Source organism: Lytechinus variegatus, chromosome 1, assembly GCF_018143015.1.
Source record: "Lytechinus variegatus isolate NC3 chromosome 1, Lvar_3.0, whole genome shotgun sequence".
Taxonomy (NCBI): Eukaryota; Metazoa; Echinodermata; class Echinoidea; order Temnopleuroida; family Toxopneustidae; genus Lytechinus; species Lytechinus variegatus.
The window spans coordinates 52,243,369-52,270,582 of record NC_054740.1 but is presented as its reverse complement, the minus strand read 5'-3'; the positions used below and the strand labels follow the sequence as shown (position 1 = coordinate 52,270,582).

Sequence of the window (27,214 nt, the reverse complement as noted above, 5' to 3'; positions counted from 1 at the left end):
AGCATGTACATATTTCACAAACTAAGTTTATTAATTTGTTAGCCAATATCCATTTAATTTCTATTTTCATATGGAATTTTCTATAAGGTACACAATAGTTATAATTCAATCTACATGTATGAAATTTTGTTACAGCATGTATTTTAGGTGAATATGCACAATTGAAAATTACCCGAAAACAAAATTGTTTTATTTTTCAACCAAGTTTACATGTTTGGTATGTTTTGCCTCAAGACTGTGAACAAGCTTGCTTATTTCGTAGCAAAGTTGAAAACTTGTGAACAGTACTTGCACTATTTTATGTGAGATTTATTTGTTTAAAATTTGCATAGAATACAAAATGTCTTCTCTTACATTTGTCAATGATTTTCCTTTGTTTTTTCACATCATATGAGGTCATTGTCCCATTGAAATCAATTTTTCTACTTGATTTTTTTAATCAGCTTTTCCTCAAAATAGTGTATACAGAATTTTTTGTACACTGTACATTAATAACACTGTAAATTAAATGAAAGTGTAAAGAATTGCTTTTATTTGCAGCTGCAAATTTTAACAGTCATGCAAGTGATAATTTATATTTTCAGACCTTTGCTGTGATCGTTGAAGTGAAACACACGATGCTTCAATGATCATACATGGAATTTCCTCTTTTTATCAGAGAGATAAATGCACAATTCTTAATATAATACAGTGTATTTTATTGAGTTTTACTCATTTTGCAAATGATTGTCCATGAATGTTATGTCTAACTGCTGTCGCCTCATTAACTGACTTTTATTCAGGTTTTGCAGTACATTTATTTGTAGTTGTTTCTGAATAAAATATGATGTATCAATAATCAGAACTCTTATTCTTTTTTTTGTCTTCTGCAGGTGACTGTATCGCAGATCTTACAGGGCAAGTACAACAAACCTGTCAGCATTGAAAAGATCCAAGCCTTCTACCAGTGGTACAACATCTACAATGGCCTTACAGACAACACCCTCTTACCCCCGGAAAAGGTTGACAGTTCATCGTTACCACGCATCAGCTCAAAGCACTGGAGGCGGCCTAGGACACTCTTCAACCCTCGCACAGAGCTCCCTCGCCTCCTGCGGTGGTATCGACAGAACCCAAGACCGACCAGGGCGGAGATGGAAGTCTACCTGGCCGAGTTGAATGGCTCTGACTTCCGACGCAACGGAACCCCACTTCAGTACTCTTCTATTATGATCTGGTTTAAGAATGCCAGGGTGAAGTACAGGCATCTACTGCGCTCCAGTGCCATTGCCCAGATGAGAGAGGACATTGGGTATACCAAGAGTTCAAGAGACTTGGTGATTGATGAGGGCGACAAGAACAGTGATGACGGAGAAAGCGATATGGTGGTAGAAGAGAAGGAGATGGAGGACCAAGTGGTGGAGGAAGAGGAGGAGGAGGATAAGAAAAAGACAGAGACTTTGGAATCGTCACCTTCAAAGAGCCCGGTTAGATGTTCTGCGAAGAGCCCTTCGCGTAGTCCAGGAAAAAGTCCTGCAAGGATTCTGCATTTGAAAGAAGAACCCATAACAGAAGGAGAGAACTCTGTTGGCAATGAAAACCATGCCGCATCAATGGCAACGTCTTTAGCTAAACCAACCATTTTACCTTCACTTTTACACATGCAAGCACGACCGCATCTCCAGCCTGTCAGTATCGTTAGTAATGGTTTGATTGTGCCAAGCAGGTTAAGTAATGGAGCTCATCAAGCAGAGACAGCGCTTCATGTGCCAGACATCCGGAAAATTGCCTCTGGGTTTGGGATATCGTTAACCCCCGAGTTGGCAGCAGCCGCCCATGCCATGCCTATCCCTGGTCTCGCCCACCCCCATTTCTTGCATGCGCTTGACACGGCGCACAAGGATAATCCTTCCATTCGATTAGACTATCATAATAGTAGCCCCCTCTCCGTGCCAAAGCCCAACCCAGTACCCCTAACCACCCCTTCTGCCTCTCAGAGACGGACACCCACGCCCCAGTCATTCAAACCGGAGCCAGAATCCCCCAAATCCGAAAAATCACCTCAAACCAACACCTCTCAATCCGCTACAAGTCCGGCGACCAGGGTACCCCGGAAACGCTTTACTATTGATCCTACCTTTGAAGTGCCAAAGCTGCAGTCGTGGTTTGCCATCGACCCCAGGCCCGACCGGCTGACCATCGAGAGATACGTACAGGAACTGAACTCGAGCGAGTGGAGACGGCACCAGCCCAAGTATAACAATCGTGTGGTGTACGTCTGGTTTAAGAATGCGCGTGCCAAATACTCAAAGATGCAGATGACCTCTGGCGGAGGTGATCCCGACATGGAGCGAAGACACCATGAACTGATGAGAATGCATCAGGAAACTCAGATGTCGTGAAAAAGACTGCGATGATACACTCTGAATCTTCAACGGGGTGTTCAATGCCTTTTTCTCTATTAGAATTAATATTTTCTGTTGAAAACAGAAAGTTGATGGACTTGGTTATCATGTACTTCTGAAGTTGTGCTCTTAGCTGTGAGGAAGAATGAAACAAAAATATTTCCTTTTTTGTTTTTGTTAAAAATCATCCGTGGTTCCGACTAGTCACTCTATGTAAGCTGTTTAGTTATTTTGTTGTAGAAAAGCAGTACAATTTTACTATTTTTCCTCATTTTTATGTCTTTACAAAACTGGCACCTTCTTTTTTACAATTCATAGTGAATACAAGTGAATGGCACTCTAAAGCAAACTATTTTATGTGTACCTCAAGCTTAAATCTCTAAGTATGCACATTGCATGCTTTCATATCTACTGTTTTACTTTCACTTTTATCTTTCTGTTACAAATCACAGAATATTGGTCAGATTTACCAAGTGACTTTGTAGCTTCATGTCGAACATATTTCCAATAAATTATGTGATACTTGTATGTTTTATTGAATTAAACTGAAATTAATAGTTATCTTTAATTAAAATGTCAATCAAACTTAAGTAATGAAATTGATACAATCTTCTTTTTTTTGCCTGGCCTGTTTGGAGAATATTTCTCATCATAAGATGGAATATTTAACTATTAATAATTATGGGAATGTTTTTAAGAAAAGAAACAACTCATCTATGTTGATAATTTAAGTGATTTTAAGTTATACAAAAAGCTATTAATGTGTATAAGAAATAAATTTAGCATGTTTTCCTGATTATTTTATTTATTTTTTTGTGTGGGGGGTCATTAAAAACAAGAAATAAGATTCAAATCTGATCAAAAAAATACTTTTTTAATTTGTAGCTATGAATATTCACTAACATATTCACAGAATACTGCAGTGCCTCAACGGGACAGCATGGTTGGGATTGTAAAATGTGCTAGTAAGTTTCAAAGTAGGGGGGGAACCCTCATTATTTTCATGATGTGCTATGCATTGACAAGAACAGCATATTTAAATACACTGAATATTTTGCACACAGTGCATCTGTACGCCAGCAATGTAGCACTCTGCAAGCTAAAAACTGTTTTAGAATCTAGATAAACTTGATGTAGTGCCTTTGTGCTTTTATAGCAATTTAATTTATTCATCACTCACTTTGTCGGACTCAGTTGATCATTTTGTAGCACTTTGCTGGCCAACTTTATTTTTAGGTAAACTTCATGTAGGACCCATGTTTTAGTAGATCGCGATGTATTAAGGTTTACATCCTTTTTCATTAATCACTTTGCCTGACAATTCACCTATTATCAATACTGACAATTCACCTATTATCAAGAAAAGAGAATAGAAACTCTAGATTTCTATATGCAAAAATTACACACATTCCCGTGGATTATTGTTGGCTAAATGGACAAGGAATGAAAAACAAAAGCTATGAAGAATTAAAAAGCTAAATCTACATTGTGAATATTGCCAGAATATTTAATATAAAAAACAAAGAAGTCTAATTTGTGATTGTGATTGAAATACAGTGATTAGAATCCATTGATGATAAAATACGGAAATGGGAAAATTGGAAAAGCAGATTTAGGTACTGTGGGTCAAATATTGTCACTGCAGATCTCTATGCGAACAATTTGGGATTTTAAATATAAATTTTTTAGTATCTAACTTGCACAAAAATGCTGCTATGACGGTTTTATATCCGATAAACTTCTTGGTCGATATTCTGAACTTGGGTTTAAACCTTGGTTTAAAGTTGTGGTTTAACTATGGAGAGCCAATTGGGGCAGGAATCTCTAATCAGTACATATTCAGTGTATTAACTCATTTGACACATTCAGAACTGTCTGGGAATGATAACTAAAGTATTTTGATGTATTTTTCTTCATTAGGAAAGCAAAAGGAAAGAAATAGTAAACATGGGAAATATACAATGTGAACATGAATTCTGAATATTTGGCTCCCTTAATTTTAGCACAGGGTTGAATGTGGTCTAAGTTAAACCTGACTTCAGAATACGGGCCCTTGTGTTAACAGTCTACCTTTCTCATTCATTTAATACTGTGACACATATATCACTCGGAAGTGACGAATTCAAAATGATGAAATACGATAAACAAGAATAATAGGTGGTTTTGTTAATAATGCTGAGAATATTTACCTTGCAGTCAAATATTCAATTCAAAATCTGATTGATTTCAGGTGCTAGATTTCTGGTTATAAACGAAACTTATTTTATTGATCTGATTTTGAAAAATACATGGTGAAACAGTGAGTGATAGGTGAAAAGCAAGGAAATGGGAAAATCTCAATTTCATTCATGGCAGATTAATATTTTTTGTTTTACTTAATGAACCGTGTCAGATGTTTAAGCACGTTTCTCTGTCAAAATGGAGGAGTGAGTAAGAGTTTAATTTGCATGTGTTTTCCAGTAACAAGAGGGTATTCTTGATTCAGCTAATTAGGGTAAAAGTTAATGCTCTTCATTTCCTCCCTGCAAAAACAAGATAAACCAAAAGATATGTCTTGCTAAGGAGATGGATCAGAGCCGCATTCATTAGCGTACTTAAGGGGTGCGTGGTAGGGTAAGGTTGCGTCATTGCGGCTCAGTGGAAACAAACAGATTCTCTTTATATTTTTCCGAATGAAACGAAGCAGATTGCTCAGAGATTGAAGAAGATCAGAAGGACTTCCTGTTTTGTCTTTATCCAGACTTTGAAACAGAACTCATGCAAGGAGGAAGTGGGGGCTTAGGGAGCAAAATGGGGTCTTTCGGGACAAAACCAAGAGAAAAGGAACTTTTCAAGCATTCTCTTGTCGCTTATCACCTTGATTAAGCATCAAGGAAATAATTTCAAAGTTTTTTTGTGTTGTGATTAACCCCTTCGCTGCTGTTTCGGCAAAGCAACGTGACCTTAGCAGCTGCTAAAAATGAAAGATTACAAATACTCTCTTTCGCTTGGATCATTGCACGGTCATTATCATTTCACCTTTCTCTTTAACGATGATGCAAAGTTTGTTTTTTGAAGATTTTAGCGAAATCCCTCCCATCCTTGAAAAATGAATTTAAAAATAGGAAATGTTTGAAATTAATCCCTTGTCTGGCTGGAGGATAGAAGGGATACACAAAACGATGAATGGAGAATGATAAATGAACGGACTGTTAAGCTTGCTAATTCCTTCATGAAGCTATATATGGCTCTTCAAATCAACATGGCCTTGTTTTTCCAGTTTAATTTTCTTCAAAAAGAAAGAAAAAGCACCCCAGGAATTCTTTTTGATAACATTCTAAAATTTAACTTATAATTTTTTTTTAAATATATATTCTGTAATGTGGAAAGGAGAAAAAAGTTGTAAGTCAAGTTAAGCTTTTCTCCTCTCTTAAACTTTAAAATTAAATATTTATCAAAGCACAATAGAAAAATAAATACACTGCACTTCATACTGCAAATGCATTAACAGTCTCTTCCAGTACTTGGGGTGGACAGAATTATTAAAAGAAATAATACATTAAAGTTTGCAGAATGTTGAGTTTCGGTGAATATCAAACGCTGCACGTGTGCAACTGGAGAAGTTGATTTCCCCCCCTCCCCCTTCCCCCCCCCCTTTCCCCTCCCTGTTTTCATCACTTTGAGTGATTGGAAGAGTGAGCTTTCTGATAAATTGATGCATTCAGATATTAGAATTGATTGCTTCACGTTCAAGAGTTTGATGTTGTGCTTATTATGCATCAAGAAGTGCCTCTTTCTTACAATAAACATCTTTTCCTACATCTTGGTTTCTTTCCATTTCATTTTTTGTGCTAACTGTGAGGTTTTGTATAGTTTTTCTTCATTCATTCCCTCGCAACTGTCTTGTCCCTCGCCCTCTCTCTCTCTCTCTCAATATATATTTCCCAACATATTGTCATGATGGATCCAACCTATGTATCTCGAGTCAGTAAAACACATTTATGTGCAGTAGAATTTCTAAAAAGTAGGCATGAAACAATAGCTAATTCGAGAAATCATTTGTGGCTTCTCTCTTTTGTAAGATGGGGCCAGGGGCCCGTTGCAGAAAGAGTCGCAATCAATTGCAACTCTAAAAATCATGTGCAACCTGATTTTCAACCAATCAACAGCACGCATTTGGGACTTGCGATTGATTTTTTGACTTGCGTTTAAACCCAACTCTTTCTGCAACGTACCCCAGACCATGCACATCAGGGGTATGGGTTGTTTGGGAGTTTACCAGTCAGAGTATTAAATACAGTTTACATGTTGGTGCTAATGCCTAAATGTTTAGTCTAAGTTTGGTGAAAACTGGCCTGTTTTATGCCATGTAGAATTAATATTAGACGAGCCACTCTTCATAATTTCATCAAAATGTATTCACACGTTCCTATATATATTTTTTTGCTTACCAGCACTGATACATGAATGATAACTAAAGCCACTGCTTAAACATCACTCAAATCTCTCTTGTGTTTTTAAGATTTTCCTACACGATAGGTATTGTAATTGAATCGATGATAATCGAAAGAGAAAGATGGCCGTTTAGATAATGAATGGAAGAGAAAGGTGTTAATTGATGGGTACTGCCGATGTGATTGTAATTTCCATGGCATTTGCATTTTTAATTAATTAGAAGGAAAGATACAGGAGATAATTGCTCAGACCTTTCAGAGTCCAGTAAGTGCATGGCAAAGGTAATATTTTTAAAAGAAAGAACATTTTCATTTTAATGGCATCTTGACATGGGACAATAACTGCAAATGAAATTCTTATTGAGTCCTTGGATTTTTTTGTCCTTTAATCAGGTTGGAATTTTTTTGTCTTTTTAAGTATGATTCATTACTTTCTTAACCATTACTTTTTATTGATTACAGCAGTAGTTTGATTTGTAACAACATTTGTTTTACTGTTTAATGTGGTTTTACCCAATTAAAGTAAATGTAGATTTATGCATAATTTGGGATAAAAAATAGTGATATATTTCTTCATTGCTGCTAAATAAGCCTCCAATAATGCAATTTTAGTTATACGAAAATTGAAATCTGATTAATACCAAGACAGATTTTTCTTGAAATGAAATATGAACATTTGTATTTGGTTCTTTCAACTCTAAAACAGCTGGTAGAAAATCTATTTGATTTTTTTCTTGGAGTTATTGAGTACATATTCTCCAAAAGATTGCATACCCAGTATTACAGTGACTTGTATTGTGACCAAGGGATAATTAATTGTGTAATAACATACCTTTTGTGGTATGCAGCACAAACTCAAAATCTACCCATGTTGTCATTTTTCAGATTGGAAATGATTTGCCCTTGATGTGGATTGTTTGTTTAATCTGAATTAACGAAGCCAATTAATGAGATCCTTGGTCTCCTCATGTAAAATATACTATCTGGGCTAAATCCGTTAAATACTGAATAAAGGCAATTAATCAGATAGAGTTGATCTTGGTTCTTATCAACGTTGAAAAGGGATATCACAATACAATAGATCAATTGCATGCATTCTTCAATCGTAGTAGTAGCGTTAGTGTCTAAATTAATTGCCATGCTTTTATTTCTGTAGAAGTGCAGTACAGTATGCTGGGGTGCTTGATTGGAGGATATGCATTCTTGCCAGAAATAGCAGTTCCTCTTGTTAGTGAAAAGCTTCGATATCTTTCATTATCAATTTTTATTAGTATTTTCTAAGAATGGTGAAAACTTACATGAAATGTGGCCAGAAATCTATGTATAAAAGATGGGGGAATGTTTCATAGAGCATCTGGAGTCTGTAGCACAAAACTTAATGATCGTAGAACATTTTTCTACAATCGATTCCATTGACTACAATGTACAATCAATCGTGAATATCGAGCGTACAATTAATTGCTAACCTTTGTGTCACGGGACCCTGGCTGGATATTTTCTTTGACAAACTCGCTCTGAGACATTCACACGCAAGGATTTCAGTAGCTTATAACATTTTACAGTATGAAATTACTTTGGGTTTTGTGAAATACTCCCTAGTTTTCTTATCAAAATGTGATTGATAGGTCTTGAGACCCATCAACACTAACTAAGGATGTTTTAAATCAAATCACACTCCTAACTTTTGTTGAATAAGAATAATATTCCAACCAAGCACAAAATTAACCCTAATCATTAACATTTTAAGAAGTGTTTCCTCTGAATCATTACATAGGTAATACAAATGAAGCTCTGATTGTGTTTAGAGAAAAAAAAGGCAATTTTCCCTATTCAGTGAGAACGACCCATATTATACCATCATTCATTTCAATTTTATTGTCCTTTTCATCTATTCATTTACTGGACTTTGTTAGAAAGCTCTTTTTTTCAACTTTCAAGCTTCCCTTTCTTGTAGCAGAAGGCCTCTGTGTACCCACTGGATAGAATCCCAGAAGATTTTAACTGAAATCTTGGAGATTATAGTGATCTTTCTTGCAAAAGGCTGGAACAGTTCCCATTTTCTTGAAGTCCCCCAAACAAACAAAATAAATAGATAGCAGATACTGTGTAGGGATTACAAAATTATCATTCAAAGATGTGAAAATTATGGTCATAATCTTCCCAATACAATAGGAAAGTATGAGTCCAGGCTTATTGGAATTACATGTACAAAGACATAATTATGTTCATGAAAACACAGCAATATGAATATTTGAAAATTTGAAAAAATAGTGTAATATTGAACAAGGAATATGTTTACCCCGTTTGTCCCATGGAAAGATTAGTCCAGTGAACAAATCTTGGAATTTCAATTTGGGGAAATGGAACTTTTTCTGGTAGATGACCACAATATTTTTTTTTCCTATTAGGTATTTAATGTGAAAACATGCTACTTGCAGATATTTCAGATCTTGGCTTGCATTTTGCAGTTCAGACTGCAAACAAAATCATACTTAGTGGCAAGACATAGAACTCATTTTGATTTTGTACCTCATAGTGTATTCTTTTACTGGTAAATTCACTAGAAAAAAAGTAAATCATTTGACATTTGATATGATATCTGTTCCGATGACACATATCAAGTGTATCTCGTCTCAGTACACAAGTTGGCCGAGTAGTAGTCCAAGACTATATAGACATGGTGTAAGGTTTAAATCATCTGTAATTGCAACCGTTGCAAAGCCAAGCCCTTTTCAGATGGTCTGGCCAAATCTCCTAGATATCCATATTACATGACAATCTTGAAAGTCTTAATGATTTACACGTAACGTAAGGAGACCCCTGGTGAAAGACAAATGATACGATCTTCTAACGTCTTGGAGAGATTCTTGATACGTTTTAGGTATCAAATGCAAAGTTCAAGTGTTTGTAACGTGAGTAAGATATATACTCACTGACCATACAGCACTTGATTACTCCTGGAACATTAAATCCCTTTCTGCGTCTTTATTCTCCCATTTTAAGGGGTCAGCAACTTGCCTCTTTGATACCCCTCACAAGTAACATACACTATTCATCGTGTTCTTATCTTTGCAATATTTTTTCTGGTATCTTGTTTTTGTATTTCTTCGTTATTTTTCTGCGTAACAAAATCCCTGGTCAGTTTGCAATATTGAATATCTCTGATTGAGAAGACATATAATAAATGTCAAGGAAAATAATCCTATTTTCCATCAGTTGGTAAAATGTATTTCATGGCTTCGTTTAATCCTTCATTTTAATCATTGAATGAAGAGTATCTTACACTGTATCTCTGTTGCACCGTTATTTCTTGATTCCAATCCACAAAGATTGAATTCACCTTTCCTCAAGTGAAATTTGACAATTTGATTGTCTTCCATTATTGACTATATGGTCCCAGACGGCTTACTTCGAACCATCGGGCCTTCGCGTCGGGCCGCGTTATCGCGTAACCCGACCTTTCGTGAAAACAGCCCCTTTATCTACGAAAGGTCGGGTAAATCAGGTGGAAAAATGTTATTTTTTGTAATGGTGGTCATTGACATAAGACTAATTCTTTACGTGAACATTTATGAAAAAGGTACCTTCAAATTACGAAGCATCGGGTAAATGATCATTCTAAAACCATTTAAGACGTATAGGGGCGCCCTTATAGGGGGCAGGGAGAGGAGAAAAGGAGAGAGAGAGAAAAGAACAAGGCTGAACAAGGAATCTCATGATATACAACCTAGGTCAGCTATTTCAAAATGTTAAGGAATTAAAGGAAATTTCCCACAACACTATGACTTATCATGAATAAATTCAATTTTTCGACAATTTAGCTAAATTTAAACTGTACTCACCTCTAAACTTCTCAAGGCAAAGGCTGACTTTGTGCGGATTGAATGCTAGTTTTTATTCAAGCCGTTTTTCATCATATTTATTTGTTGTAGAAATGTGCGTGAAGGACGCGACCCTTCGTATATTTGCTGGCTAAATTTTACGAAGAGTCGGGTTAATGCACCCAACTATTCGAAGATTTAACGGGTATATTTCACAAATGGTAAACCCGACCTTTCGTAAATAAATGTGGCTGTTTTCACGAAAGGTCGGGTTACGCGATAACGCGGCCCGACGCGAAGGCCCGATGGTTCGAAGTAAGCCGTCCCAGACAAATTATAAATACTTTGGGATAATGTTTGATATGTTCTGCAGAACAAAAATTCTGTTGGTTAGGCATTACTTTTGGGCAATTCCATAAGATATGTACGTCTGACCCCTTATATGTGGGACCTTCATTAAATTTTCCGTTTCTGATTTCTTGTTCTTTTGACAGTAATGTTCTCAAGGGCCCATGACTTGGTCAGTTTATGAAAAGATATAGAAAAAGGTTGATCATTTTATGGAATTGCCCTTTTACATAATATTTACAACTTAAAAGAAAATGAACCACACAGTGTATTTTATCTGTAGAAAACATTTTTCATGCCCTAATACTTTTCAACAGAAAGAAATATAAATATTTTCTTCTAGATAGTGTGATCTTTATAATTCTGAATTTAGCAAGAGGTAAGTAGTAAGCTTTGTATTGAAATTCATGGATTATTGAAATTATAAATGATTTCAGTTCAATTAATGCAATTGATTTTTAGCAGTGATTAATCAAAGCCATTTTTCAGTATTAGGTTTCAACTGTACTTGTATAACTCTGCACTTAGCTTTGTCATCATTTGCAACCATATACTAGTAACTGTATATTTGCATATTTTAATGTTATCTTTGAAAGCAATGACTAATGTATCCATTTTAATGGTTTTCAACTTCAATTTTACAATCATTCTTTTACTTTTTTACAATACTCTCTCCTTTTGAGAGAAATCGCTTGATTGGTCAGTTGGAAATTTTACTTAATTGGTCAGTTGAAAATTGACCCGAATTGCCAGTTAAAATTGACTATATTGGTCAGTTGAAAATTGACTTAAAGCAAAAAAAAAAAACTTGTTGCTCAGTACAACTTTAATAGACAAATCATCACTTGTAAATTATTTTGCAATAAGAATTGCATATATGTATTGTCTTCACACTTAAGCCAACTGTAGTTCTGTTTTGTTCAACAGTTAAAGTGAAAGAATTTGAGTGCAGTAAGTGCACGAAGAAGATGGCGGCGTGTTCTCTGTCGAATGAATTATACTAATGCTATGCCAGTCTTTGATGACTCGTATACTACATACGAAAGAACCATGATATAGTACATGTACAGGTATTATTGTGTATAGCATATTTTGAAGTAATGAAATAGAAAACGTGTTGAATAAACACTGCCAATGTAAGTGCACTGTTGTCAAAAAAAAAAAAATGCAGCCTGCTTTTGTGGTTTGTTCACTTAAGGTATTTGCCTCCAACGAAAGGCATTGCAAAATGTTGGTTAAAATGTCAGGACTGGGAAAAAGTAATCGTGGGCATATTTGAGATTTTGGATACAGGTATATTTTTGTTATAGATGCAGTGACATAAAATTAATATTGAGGAATGCAGAAACACACTCTCAAATGATTTCATTATTAATCATTCTTGTGTGTGGTTTTCTTTTAGTAACAGTATGTTTGTTCACTGCATTTCGATATTGGAAATATTGGAAAGTTTACATGTATTCTACAAAATGCTAAACACTGCATAAAGAAATTCAGAAATATGCCCTAATCAGGAAAAAAATAACCAATGATATGCGCTTACAACTATTTCTGTTGAACTTTCAGGGGAAATTGCATCATGAAACGTAGGATTTTAAAGGAAATCTTTATCTTGAATGTAATTTTGACCAACATTCATGTTGCCTTGGATGAAGTACTCTGAAAGGGTAACTCGGTTTTGATGTGTGTACATGCAAGATTATTCACAGACGAAGAGATAGGTAGTGGGAAAGAGAGAGTGGGAGAGATGATGGTGATGATAATGATGGTGGTACAGAGTAAAAGTGTTGAAATATTTATACAACGTTGTTTACTATATGAACCTTACAGTAATTGTTTAAACAAATGTTAAAATCTTAAACAACAAAGTTTAATTTTCAATAACTAATCTTCAATAAATTAAACATGATTGTTTGAACTGTTAAACAACTATTGTAAGTTTCATATAGTAAACAGCATTGTATAAAATCTTAAACAGCATGTTTACTGTGTCGTGGTGGTGATGATGATACAGCTGACAATGGTGATGATGATGAGTGTGAGAATGATGGTGGTGGTGGTGATGATGATTTTGATGACGACGATGATGTTGTCAATAATAATGATGATAACAGTGGTGATGATGATGATGAGTGTGAGAATGATGGTGGTGGTGGTGATGATGATTTTGATGACGATGATGATGATGATGTTGCTGCTGATGATGTTGATGGTGGCGATGGCGATGATGGTGATGATTATGATGACGACGATGATGATGGTGTTGACCAGCAGCAGCATTTTGTATGGCTCCAATCATCTTTTTAAAAACTTTCAAAGGTGCAGAGGGGAGCAAGACAGAATGAGAGGGAAAAGATAGGGGTCGTGAATGAGTGAAAAATCTAGGGAAAAAAGAATATGTTGAAACAAGAATTACTGAATTTACATAGAAATTCATTTTTTCTTCTCACCACACAAGAAAAACAGATTCTTGAAGAAATTGATAAAGTGAAGAATGATTGAAATAAACAAGCACACATTGGAACAAGTATCAGAGAGGGTGGGGGGGGGGTGGATCGCTGATTCAAGAGCACGGAACAGCGGGGGGGGGGGGAAATGGTTACAAAAAAGATTGTGACTGAAGAATGAGATTTAGTGAAGAATTAAAGTCTAGCACAAGAACTGATGAGAAAAGAATGAATAAATGAGAGGATGGTTGCTTCAATGCATGAGAAATAATATGAAATGGATGGATAATTTGACAATGAGTGTAATGAATGCATAAATAAATTGATGTTTGACTTGATAGAGAAGTGACTTGATATTTGATTTGATAGAGGAATGAATCTGAGAATATATGAATAAACGATGTGTCAGATAAGCAGATGGTTTGTTTAATAATGGACAAATGGAAGAGATAAGTGGAAAATAAAAGTTTTGTAAATTCTATCGGATCAAAAGTTATCAACCATTATTCAACTTAGAAGAATGAAAGTCAGTATGCAAATAATTCATTCCAAATCAATTAGTAAAATGGATAAATATTTTCTCTTTTTTAGCATTTGTGGGAAATGAGAGTCCAGCGTAGGCTATGTCATTTGTTTACACTAACCAACATTTTTTTCTTAATAAAAATATATTTCTTTGAAATCTTTAAAATGAAAATAAAATTGTTGCATCTATACCTCGGTTTTTCTCTAACAGATGCAGGCCAGGTTAAAATCTTACCAATGTCACAAAATTTCAACGAAATTGCTTAAAGGTCAAGTCCACCCCAGCAAAATGTTGATTTGAATAAATAGAGAAAACTCAAACTAGCATAACACTGAAAATTTCATCAAAATCGGATGTAAAATATGAAAGTTATGGATTTTAAAGTTTTGCTTATTTTTTCAAAAAATAATATGCACAACTCGGTGTTATGCACAACTCAGTGACATGCAAATAACTCAGTAGATGATGTCCATCACTCACTATTTTGTTTTTTATTGTTTGAATTATACAATATTTCATTTTTTAACTGATTTGACCATAGGACTGACTTGACTGAATCATATAGTATTAAACAATGCTAGTTCCACATGTTCAGGGAATAATTAATCACTGTATCACTTGACAATGAGAAAATTAGAATTATTCATATTTCATATAATAAAATACAAAAGAAATAGTGAGTGATGTCATCAGTTCCTCATTTGCATACCGAATGAGATGTGCGTATAACTATTTTGTGTAATGAAGCGAAACTTTAAAATGCCAAAACTTTCTTATTTTACATCCGATTTTGATGAAATTTTCAGTGTTATGCTTGTTGAATTTTTCTCTTTTTATTCAAATCAAGTTTTTATTGGGGTGGACTTGTCCATTAAGCACATTGTTTAAGCCTGTCACTTGAACAACTATTGAAAAGTTTGAAACAAATTGTTTAAAGATTTGAACAGTTGTTATACATTTCAAAGTTTTTTTTTACTTTAGACAATACTTGTTGACAACTATTGTTTAAAGTTTTTAATAAGTTGTTTAAAGTTTTCAATAAGTTGTTTAAATTTCAAACAGATTTTTTAAAAAAATTTGACGATACTTGCTAGAGTGAGGCGCTTAAACAACTTGCTTAAAAATTTCAACAGCGTTTTTACATTAAGCCTTTACGCATTCCCACATTGCCAATCACATACATGCATCATGACATAAACAACACGGCCCACAAATTCATCCTTGTTCAGACTCAGACAACAGATAGAGACATTTAAATCAGCTGATTTGATCTTGCGGAGATTAGAGGAACGAGTAGAAATAGATCTCTACAGATCCAACAAGAGGATGATGTCTAAAACTGGACAAGAAAACAGAAACAACTGATACGCAAGTGTTCATAGCTGATTGGATGTTACCTTGTTAAATTGCTTTTGAGCACAGGAAGTTAGTTATTAACTAAATATGACCACTAATTCACCATTAATTTACAAGCCTGGCCGGTGGAGGGGGGGTATACAATCTGGCTTTTTGTCACCAAAAAAGAAGACAAATTTCAATTTTCTTTAATTTGATATGGTGAGGACAGTCCTACGATTCCCACTTTTCAGTTTAAATCCTATGTGTCACCTGCATCCGCCAGCATAGACACACATGACGACTTCAAAAACTCCATACAAAAATGTGATAGCTATTCCAAACAAAAATGTGAAAATGCGACCCATTCATGATAAAACAGTTGCTAGAACATGCTGTCACAAGTCACATGAGAGTTGATTAAATCATTTATTAAAAGGGTCTTTTTAGAGCAAAAAAATGACAATTTGTAATATCAGGCAGTGGCATACAGTTAGAGAGAGGCTTGCCTTGGGGGTGCTTGCCCCCCCCCAAAAAAAAAAAATCTTGACATAAAAAAAAGAGAAAAGGAACTAGAGGAGGGTGAAATATAATAGTGTTTTCCTAATATTATGTCAAAATCTATCACAAAATTCGATTTTTCTAATACAATATGTCAAAATTTTTGCTCACAATTTTTTAATTTTTTTTTTGCCAGAAATGCCTTATCTGGCCCGTAAAAGTCTTTGGGCATAACTAACGTAAGGCCTTTTGTCTCTTTCACATTATCCTATATATAGCTTTGAATTCAGATATCAACATAAAGAATACAATATAGAATTGAAGTAAGAGAAGAAATAGTCAATCCATATTGATAAATACACATAATGAATGACATGGAAACTGGATATTCGTGTTTTACAATTTGGTGTCACAATGTCTTTTGTTTAAAAATTTGAAATGAAAAGGACCTCCAAAATTCTTTATTTCATCTCATATTTCCATGTGTTTTTGCAACATTCGTGTGTGAATCGGAGAACTTCATATCGGAGGGTTTTGGATAAGCCACTTCAATTGCTGTTTTGGCTACAGCCCAGCTAATCGTGAGAAAATAAATAAATCCAGTCCCATCTAAGCCCAGTGTTAAGCCACCTTAAAGCAAACTAAGATTTGTGCAATTAATCAGGGGGTACCTTGAGCAACAAGTCCTGAATCATGTGCTAACTTTCTTCTTGTTCTTTTACATATTTGGAAACATTATTCCATTAGAATTTAAATCTCGTTAAGAGTCGTGATTCATGTGTTTTGACCAAGAGGATATGAGGATTTGGCAAATATATGATATTTTTGTTTCAGATTGGAGTTTATGTCAATGTGTAGAGTCTTAGAATTAATGAAAGTATGAAGGTGCCAGGGTAATGATTAAATAATGATTATTTAAAGCTTTATTTCATGGCATTATTCCACAAATTTAATTGCAAACAAACTGAGAATGTTTTTTTCCTGGTTATTTGTCTTATTGGAGAGGTCTAAGAGCTGGATTGTGATTTTTGTTTTTAAGAAGATGGACAAGATGAAATCAAACATGGCTTTAGCATTTTTGGGATTCCTTGAATATTTTTTTTCAGATGCAGTTTAATATTTTTAAGACAAAAGAAAAGAAGTCTGGTTAACCTAAACTTTGAACATCTGAGCACATTGTGATTGTTTGGGGACAATCTCTTTTGTCGTGCAAAGCTTGGCTGGCAATCCAACCTCAATTTTTTTCATAACCTTCATGAATTTAGCTTCTCAATTGGTATTTAATGATACTTTGGATCGTTTTTATTCTATTGAATTGAAATGAAATGATTGAAATGAATTGAAGTGAAATGAAATGATTGAATGTAAATGAACAATGTGAACAGACATGAAATTACGGAGGGAAATTCAGACTTAAATTTTTTGATCTGATTATGCTTATATTTTTATTTACCTGATTCTTCTTTATTCAGAACTTGCAAGGAAACAATGCTAGAAATTGATTACAAAATTAGAAATAAAAAGGAGAAAGATTATATTATACAAATGTTATTTTTGAAGCAGTCCATCAAATGCATCAGATTTCGGCCAGGAGGGAGAAGAAAATTCCTAATTTCTTTAATCATGAAGGTCCCTCTACCCAACAAATTACATCACTTGGAAGACTGGTTGAAGTATGTTTTTTTTTTGTATTTTACTGAAGAAAGTGTATTTTTAATGAATGTTTTTATGAAAAGTGGTAAATTAAAGTTTCAATGTATGAACAAACAGTTGGATACATATTGCTTGAATGACATTTCGAAGTAAAAAAAAAAAAAAACATTAAAAAAACGTGTGTAACAAATGCACACCAGCTTGAAATAAAGGATTTGATTCAAATATTTGGGTAAACTGAAATAGAAAATGGCTGAAATTAGATTAAAGGTGGATTGAGTGTTCGCACACACGATTTAGACATGTGGTATAAACAAAGTTAAAATATTCAAGATTATATTAAAAATGCCGGCAGATTTATGTGTGGGTGGATTGAAAGAAGAGAAAAGTAATCAGGGATATCTTAATGACCAAATTGAAGTCCTAAGTATTTAGTTTGTGGTTACTCCAAAAATGTACTTAAAACTATGTGACAGGCCAGAAATCATGAAAGATATAGAATCTTTGATTGATGCGAGATAATCATGGTTGTATTTTTAGGTTTAATGAGTTTGTTTGGAGATGATCAAAAAAGATGTTTGTTATGCTTATCTTAAGAGAAAAAAGTGCAAGATGGGGCAGGTTTATTGTCATGATGGCGGAGTTATATCTTGTCAGGTGTGTCTTTGTATCAAGGTGTGTCCTTATATCAGGGTGTATTGACCAGCATGATTTAAAGGGGAAGTTCACCCTGACAAAAAGTTTATTGTAAAAATAGCAGAAAAATTAATAAAAAATATTGCCGAAGGCTTGAGAAAAATTCATCAAATAATTAAAAAGTTATTAGAATTTCAATTATTTGATTTGTGACGTCATATGCGAGCAGCATTCCTACATAGCGAATGGTAAAAAATCAATGAAATGTCATTTTCTCAGAAAATTGAAAATGGTTTTCACTGTAACTTTTGTATATCAATAGACAAATCGTTTCACACTCGATCATGAAAAGAAAACAAAATTAAGTCATCAGGAACCATACAAAATTTGAAATTTATGCATTTTATATTACATTACACATGAGACAGCTGCTCGTTTATGACGTCACAAATCCAAAAGTTTGAACTCTAATAACTTTCTTACTCTTTAACGGATTTTCCTCAAACCTTCACCAATATTTTTTACTATTTTTTCTGCTATTTTTACAAGAAAGTTTTCTTCAGGGTGAACTTCCCCTTTAAACAAAGAGGAAGCTAGAGATGTAATATCAATTCAATATAGCATATTCAGTTTCTCTAAGTGAATATCTGCAGTGTATTTCCTATCCTTTTTCCTATTCCGTTCAGCCCCCCCCCCCCCCCCCCCCTTTAACTCCTCGATTGAAAAATGTTGAAAGATTATTCCATTTCTTATCATTTTTTATTTTAGCCAAAAGCAAGCACTCGACTGAACATATTGAGGCAGTGCAAGTTTTGTAATATAATGTTGCTGCATAATATTTTCAATGTTCACCATATAAAATATGATTTGTAGGGATATAAGTATTGGAAAAAAATGGTCACCTAAAGTACTTAAGTATCTGTTCAACCTCAATGAAAATCCGTTGTCATTAAGAAGCTATAATATGTAATCCACCCTGTAAAAATGCTATTTAAAATTTTAAGCACATTGTTAAAGCCCGTCACTCTAACAACTACTGATTAAACTTTTTGAACAACTGTCCAAACTTTTTTTTGTTTGAAAGTTAATTTATAAGTTTAAACAACTTGTTGTTAGATGGACAGGCTTAAACAACGTGCTATTTTTTTTTTTACTGTGCATGCCACAGTTAGGGCAACACACAGAGGTGCCAACTAGTACTGATTTTCAGTATTTAGTACTGGAAATGAGAACAATACTGATGTTTGATGGTTTCATGCAAAATACTTTTTATAAGTTTCAGTTTTATGTGTTTCATGGTATTTCTTCGGAAATACTGATTTCCTCACCAAAATACTGATTTTCTACTTTTATAATACTGAAATGCTCTTGTTCAAGTTGACAGCTGACCGCAGCTCTGCACTTATGTTAAATTATAGGTAAAAATCAGATCGCTAAAAAAGAGATCTGTCATCCTCTCTAGACCCCCCCCCCCCGCCCCCTCTTTCTTTCTTTGCTTCTTTCTCTTTAATGAAAAGCAGGTCACTCTTTTGAAGGGATCTTATTTCTTCTCTCTCCTTTCTCTCTCTCTCTTTCCATCTCTAGCTCTATGTTTCTTTCTCCCTCATCATTCTGTCTGTCTTCTCTCAAGCCCACCCGCACTCTCTTTCTCCCTCTCTCTCTCACGCTGCTAATGCAGTTCTCTACCCTTCTCTTTGCATCAGCTACTCTCTCTCAACTCCTGTTCCCTAAACTTCTTGTAGTTTACCATCGATCTTGAAGGATGCCCCCCATCCCATGCTATTATAAAATGAATGATTTTCATGCTATTTTTGGAATTGGCAGTACAACTTTATCTTCTTCACAAATTGTCTCTTGCAGTGATAGTGAAACGTGGAGAGAATGGACGGATCAAGCGGTTAGGTGTACAGTGGTGGAACTACTCAAAGATTATAACCAGTCTAGGCTAGCTCAGATATGCCCACTATCGCAGGTAAGCATCATGATATAGTCGGGATGATCGGAGGATGGACTGAACGGAAGAAAAGATGCAGGAATGGATGAAAGGAGGAAAGATGGGCAGAAAGTTGATATAGTATAGTGTTGGGTGGATTGAAAGAAGGATGAAAGGATTGACAGAATGAATGAAAGGAAGATAGGCAAAAAGTTATACAGTTGTGATGGATGGTGAAGGATGGATTGAACAGAAGAAAAGATGCAAGAATGGATGGAAGGAAGATGGGCAGAAAGTTGATATATTAGTGTTGGGTGAAATGAAAGAAGGATGAAAGGATTGACAAAAGGAAAGAAAGATCAGCAGAAAGTGGTAATAGCAATGGGTGGATTGACTGAACGAAAGGATGCAGGAATAGATGAAAGAAAGGAAGATGGTCAGATAGCGTGATAGGGGATTGAATAGAGGATGGACTGAATGATGCAGGGATGGATGAAAGAAAGGAAGATGAGAAGAGTTGATAGTAGTGAGATTGAATGAAGGATGGATGAAAGAAAGAATGCAGGAATAAATGAAAGAAAGGAAGATGTACAGACGGGCTTAATTCATTCACATCACCATAAAAAGCCCATTATTAATCACCAACTCAAGAGGGGTAGACAACAATATAATTTTGGTGGAATATTCCCTTTGTCTTCTTCATCATTCCATTTCAAAATACAGCATCGATAAAACAGGTTCAGAAAGAGAACAGAAAAAAGGGAAGTAATCCCCAGCTCAGTACTTTTCATTATGTACATGTCATATTCCCTATAGACGAGAGCCCACCCAAGACACACACAAACACCCTTCTTAATGATCATCAGTATATTTGGCTCAAAACCATACTTTTTTAAAGGACCAGTCCACCCCCAAAAAAGTTGATTTGAATAAAAAGAGAAAAATTCAGCAAGCATAACACTGAAAATTTCATCAAAATCAGATGTAAAATAAGAAAGTTACGACATTTTAAAGTGTCACTTAATTTCACAAAACCGTCATATTCACATCCTCGATGGTATGCAAATTAGGAGACTGATGACATCACTTATTCATTATTTCTTTTGTATTTTATTATATGAAATATGAAATATTCAAATTTTCTCTTTCTTGTCGTGTGAATGAACGACGATTAATTCTCCCTGAACTTGTGCAATTAGCATTTTTAAAGTTGGGTTTTATCGTCAAATCTGCAAAATATAAAATATTGTATAATTCGAACAAAAAAACAAAAGAAATAATGAGTTTGGGACATCGACTGTCTCATTAGCATGTCACTGAGTTGTGCATATCACTGTTTTGTGAAAACTAAGCAAAACTTTGATATGTCATAACTTTCTTATTTTACATCCGATTTTGATGAAATTTTCAGCATAATGCTTGTTTGATTTTTCTCTATTTATTCAAATCAACATTTTTCTGAGGTGGATTTGATCTTTAAGGTAATGATTGTTAAAATAATGATTGCAAACAGGAAGATAGCATTAAGGAATATTTTTTTCACATGAATGATGATATTGGATCCCTTTACAATGACCAGTGGGCAGTATGCACAGCTCATTTTGCCAGGGTAATCCTGATGTAATCCTTCCCCATAACTCCATGCCAACTGCTTGATTCCATGAAAGCTCATATTATCTTGTTTACTCAACTAATCATTGGTTAGTTATTACTCAAGGTGAAGAAGTTGAATTTATCTCTCTTATTTCATTCAACCTTTTGGCTGTCTTTGAATTTCTATTATTTTGTTGAAATTATTTTTGATATGTAAGATTTTGTTGATTTATATAGTTGAGAAGCAAGTAATCAATGGGGAAAAATGCTTAAAGTGAGGTTTTCATTTAGGTTTTATTATCCTGTCTTACAGCATTTACATTGGTTACAAGTCCAGTTTTGAATCCAGATTAAAAGTTTGTAATTAGTATATCAATGTTTCTATGGATTTGCTCCTTCATACTTAAATGATTTAGTCACTGTGTATAGGCCAACATGTCATTTACATTCACAAAGCACAAATTCATTAATCGTTCCTCCAATATCAACAAAAACATACAGTGAATGTTCAGTTGCTCATGCAGCCCCTGTATTATGGAACAAATTCCCTGAAAAAATCGATTCAGTTAACTAATTCAAAACAGCCCTTAAAACCAATTTAAATTGTACCTAACCTCAACAAAGTGAACACACCAGCCCTGGACACCAACACATTTCTTCCTTTCTTTCATTTTCTGAAGCGTATATGTGTTTTGCTCTGTACAAAAACTGACTGTTATTGTCATTTCCACAAATCGGTGATGTATATACTGTACGTAAATATGAAATACAATTTAAAAGCATTCTTAATTCATATGCTATATACATGAAAAAATTGCATAGAACAGAAAAATGGATGAAACCTTAGAAGCAGAATCCTTGTATTGTTCCCTTTTTATGATGGATTTAGTCATTGTTTTTAATGCACGTGATGACATAAAGTAAGATGAAATCATGCCATAAAACAACACAAAAAAACACACAGAAGTATGATGAAACACAAACAAATAGGGAGATAAAGAGAAAAAGGAGAGGGAGCCCCTTTTGGGCCCGTTGCAGCTCTAAAGATCATGTGCAACTCGATTTTCAACCAATCAACAGCGCGCATTTGGGACTTGCGATTTATTTTTTTACTTGCGTTTAAACGCAACTCTTTCTGCAACGGACCCCTGGTGGGGTAAGCGAGGAAGAGAGAAATGATAATAAAGGGGGAGAGAAAGAAATAAAGAGAAAGGGGAAAGGAGAGTGGGAGAGTAAATGTTTGGTGGGGATTGAAGGGGAAAAGTAATAAAAATATATGGATAAATAGGGGGTACTGTATCGGTTGTGTTTGTTTTCAAGAGAATAAATAAGAATTTTTTTGTTACAATTAATTTCAGACTTGACAATTATAATTGTTGAGACAACAGAAAACAAACTGAACTTTAAAAACTTTGTTTCTTCTATTTTTGCAGTCCATGATTTCCTACATAGCGAACGCCAAATACAAAGCTTCAATCAGCAGTGAGAAATGCGAGGAGTTTGGAAAATGGTACCAAACTTTCAACATGCAGAGATTGAAGAGTAAGTCCTTCTCAAATTTAAAAGGGACTAGTTAGTATGGGGCCCGTCTTACAAAGAGTTGTGATTGATCCAATCAATCGCAACTATATGGAAGGCCAGCAAGTCAACATATAATATGCATGTTTGCTAAAAAAAATCTAGATATGAATGTATATCCATAAATTCATTGATTTCTTGACAATTTGGTGTGTTCTCCTTTATCTACAAAGGACATTTTGCAAATTTCCGGTAGAAAGAAATATGACATTGATTGATTTCCATAGTTACGGACGATTGGATCAATAGTAACTCTTTGTAAGACAGGGCCCTGGATAATATTGTAGGGGGAAGTTCACCCTGATGAAAATGTTGTTGTCAAGATTCCAGAAAAACGAATGAACTATAAATATTGGTGGAAGTTTGAGAAAAATACAAAGATTAAGAAAGTTATTAGAATTTTAAGCTTTCGATTTGTGACATCATATACAAGGAGCTGCCCCATGTGTGATTCCATATAAAATGCATATATTTTCATTTTATAATGATTTGAGAAGACTGATAAATTTTCTTTCAGGATCGGGTGTGAAATGATTGGTCTGTGAAGGTACAATAAAACCATTTTCAATCATTTCAGAAAATGACAATTCATTATTTTTTTCTATGACATCTATGGAAAAGCTGCATACATATATTCAAAATAATATTTTTTTAATTTCAAAAACTGTTTTAATTTTTGATGGATTTTTATCAAACCTTCACCAAGGTTGTTAATTATTTTCTTCTGCTATTTTTACAATAATTTTTTATGTCAGAGTGAATTTCCCCTTTAAGCCAGCATATGGCAATCCGTTCTATCAATCCTCTTGCTTGATATAAGAAATACTTTTTTTATAAATAAATATCAAGAAATCAAATTCATATCATTTTGTATCAACAAAAGTGCAATTCTTATTATAATGAATTTTAAGGTCAAGTCATCCCCAGAAAATTGTCGATTTGAATCGATTGAGAAAAATCAAACAAGCATAACGCTGAAAATTCATCGAAATCAGATGTAAAATAAGAAAGTTATGACATTTTAAAGTTTCGGATAATTTCACAAAACAGAATATATGTGAATTCAATGAAATGCAAATGAGAGAGCTGATGATGTCCCTCACTCACTATTTCTTTTGTATTTTGTTTGAATTTTACAATATTTCAATTTTTACAGATATGGCAATAAAATTATAACTTGACTTAACAATGAATTTTTAAAATGATGATAATTCCACACGTTTAGGGAGAAATACAATTTTGTTTCACATGACAATGAGGAGAAAATTAGGATTTTTTATATTTCATATGATAGAATATAAAAGAAAGAGTGGGTGACATCATCAGTCTGCTCATTTGCATACCGACCAGTATGTGCATATAACTGTATAGTGAAATTAAGTGAATTTAACTGATTTTGATGAAATGTTCAGGGTAATGCTTCTTGGATTTTTCTCCATTTATTCAAATAAAATTTTTGTTGGGGCTGACTTGTCCTTTAATTCTTGATATATCAAATAATTATTAATGGTTTGCCATAGGTATATATTAGGATCCGCTCGATAAGTCATCTTGGCGATTGTTTTATGAATGATCATAAGTTTTTATCAACTGTATGCATGATTGATTAATCACATACAGTGATGAATAACAAATGACTGAAGAAATATGTTAGCATATCAATGCAAATAAGTTATAATGCAGAGAAGTTTACAGAAGTAACAATTAATCAGTTATTCCTACTTGGTCACAAGAGGGCACTAGACAAATTTGAATAAGTATTGAACTTGATTTGTAATGGTATGAATTTGATAAATGTATCCTTCACTGAGTTGATATGCATAAAGTCATTCATTTTACTTTATTTGATCTGATCTCTTCATTTGAGTTGAAATTACAAATTATTACCTGTATCAGACATCTGAGCTAATCATTTACAAAACCGCATTGCCCTAGCTTTTTCTGAACATCGGGAAGGGATAGGTATATCATTTGTAATTTGCTTGGTCTCTATGTGTATATTGACTTACCATGCAGAGACGATGCAAAATATACCTTTGTATTTTCCCTGGTCTCACATCCAGGCATTTGAAGATGCGTAGAAAGAGAGACGCTTCTTATGATCAGTGCAGCACATGGCGCAGCAACAATATACATCATAATAAGAATGACACTAGATTCGGGCACTGGATATATGCATCCCTAGGCACGTGATCTTATAATTACAAATACGTCATAATGGTAAAGTGCAGAGCCTGGCCCATGATATAAACATAACACAGTAACACCTTATTCTTGAAAGACATATATCTCAATTTTCATGATTTTTGCTCTAGATGTCTGATTGGATGATAATAAAAATATTGACTGGCTTTTCTTTCGGGGAACATCAAATATATTGCCCTTAAAGAACCATACTGCCCTCATCTAAAGACTTGCCAATGTGATTCTTTTGAGGGCAATATATTTGATATTCCCCTTAAGGCCAGTCAATATTATATAATCATTTCCTTCCCCCATCCATCCCTCCGTCTCCACCTTTATACCAGGTCCAGAACAGCACCTTGAAACCAGCAACACCAAGGTCACCTTCCACCCCTCCCAGGAGGTACCCCTCCTGCGGGAATGGTACCAGGACTTCCCGCACCCTCCAGAGGGCCTCCTCCACCAGTACTGCAACGTCCTCAACAACATGGAGACGAGGAAGGGTGGCAAGAGGCCTGTCGAGCTCATGCATCTCAAGAACTGGTGGAAGAATGAGAGGGCCAAGCACAAACGACAATCCATCGGTCAGCATTCCTTGAAGGAGGACCACTCATAGTACAATGTTGAATGGACAATATGAAAGACTATTGATTCGGGGGAAGCGTTTCATCAACATTTTTGTCTGATAAGTTGTCGGATATGACAACATTCCTTGATTTTGAAAACTTGCACTGGGAAAGCCAAGCACAAACAACAATCCATCATCGGTGGAAACCAACATTCCTTGAAGGAAGACCACTAGGATTGGACGATTTAAAAACCAGTGACCTTTGCACCGTGATGAGGGCCAAGCACAAACGACAATCCATCCTCGATGGTAGCCACTAGCCAGCCTTCCTTGAAGGAGGACCACTCATAATTAAATGAACTCTTTGGAAAGGACGATATCAAAAACTATCTACCTGTGGGGTTGAATGATCTTTTGCACCCAGAGGATGATCTCTCCTTGTCGTGTTGTACAGGGAACGCAGATTCCTATCGGGAAACGGGAGGCAACTACGATAGACTCTGTGTGATGAGACAACCTTCTTTAGTCAAATCAAATAATCATGTATCCAGAAAACTTCATTATTTCAGACCAGAATATGCAAAAACATGTGTTAATACCATCTCCTCAGTCAAATTTTGCTAAATTTAAATGATCATTGAGGTCTTAAGAGAATCTACTTTGGCAGTCTACTTTAGCTTTGTGGAGTGTAAGAAGGGGAACATGATATGAACCCCCTTCAATTATAATATCTTACTTAACAGTCACCCTTTCTTGATATTCATACACTTATTAACCCACCCATCACCACTGATACCTGTGCCCGCCCCCCCCCCCCATCCCTCCGGTTTAGAATGGGCTGGTTCAAGGCCACCACACCTCTTATGCCTGGTCTACGATCTGCTTTCAGAAGAAATCATATTCTGCTTATTTTCTGGCAATGTCGATGATAAGTACATGTATCTTAATTTTATTTGAGGTTCAAATTAAATGTTAGAATACTAATAAATTGTTTTTGATAAATGCAAGCTTTTCTTTAGAGTAAAGTCCACATTAGTTTCAAGTCATAGCCAATCATACACTTGCTACGATGTCATTACAATTAGATATTAAATTTGCTTTTATACTAAGGATGATGGCATGGTCACACATTTGAAGTCATAGGTATTTGTACAATGATTTAGAACTTTACAGAGTAAGATATTCCATGTCTCAGTTTTAGCATCAAATTCTGCAACATCTTATTCCAAAATCAGGTCGGGAACAAATTGTAAAGTGTGCGGTGGCATTTAGTG

At 34.7% G+C, this 27,214-nt stretch overlaps 1 protein-coding gene across 2 annotated transcripts in view; it reads left to right on the top strand.

Moving 5' to 3' along the window:
- The window catches only part of LOC121416299 (DNA-binding protein SATB2-like), a 66,685-nt gene extending 40,593 nt beyond the window's left edge, over positions 1-26,092 (top strand). Inside the window, exons 5-7 of one of the 2 annotated variants that reach the window (XM_041609853.1) lie at positions 19,945-20,056; positions 23,044-23,152; positions 25,717-26,092. In XM_041609853.1, the coding sequence (XP_041465787.1) occupies positions 19,945-20,056; positions 23,044-23,152; positions 25,717-25,988 (493 nt within the window). In that variant the 3' untranslated portion in view covers positions 25,989-26,092. Of the gene's footprint in view, positions 1-872; positions 3,347-19,944; positions 20,057-23,043; positions 23,153-25,716 lie in introns of those variants that run through there. The other variant, XM_041609843.1, reaches the window with a different exon arrangement.
- Positions 26,093-27,214: the final 1,122 nt, after the last annotated feature.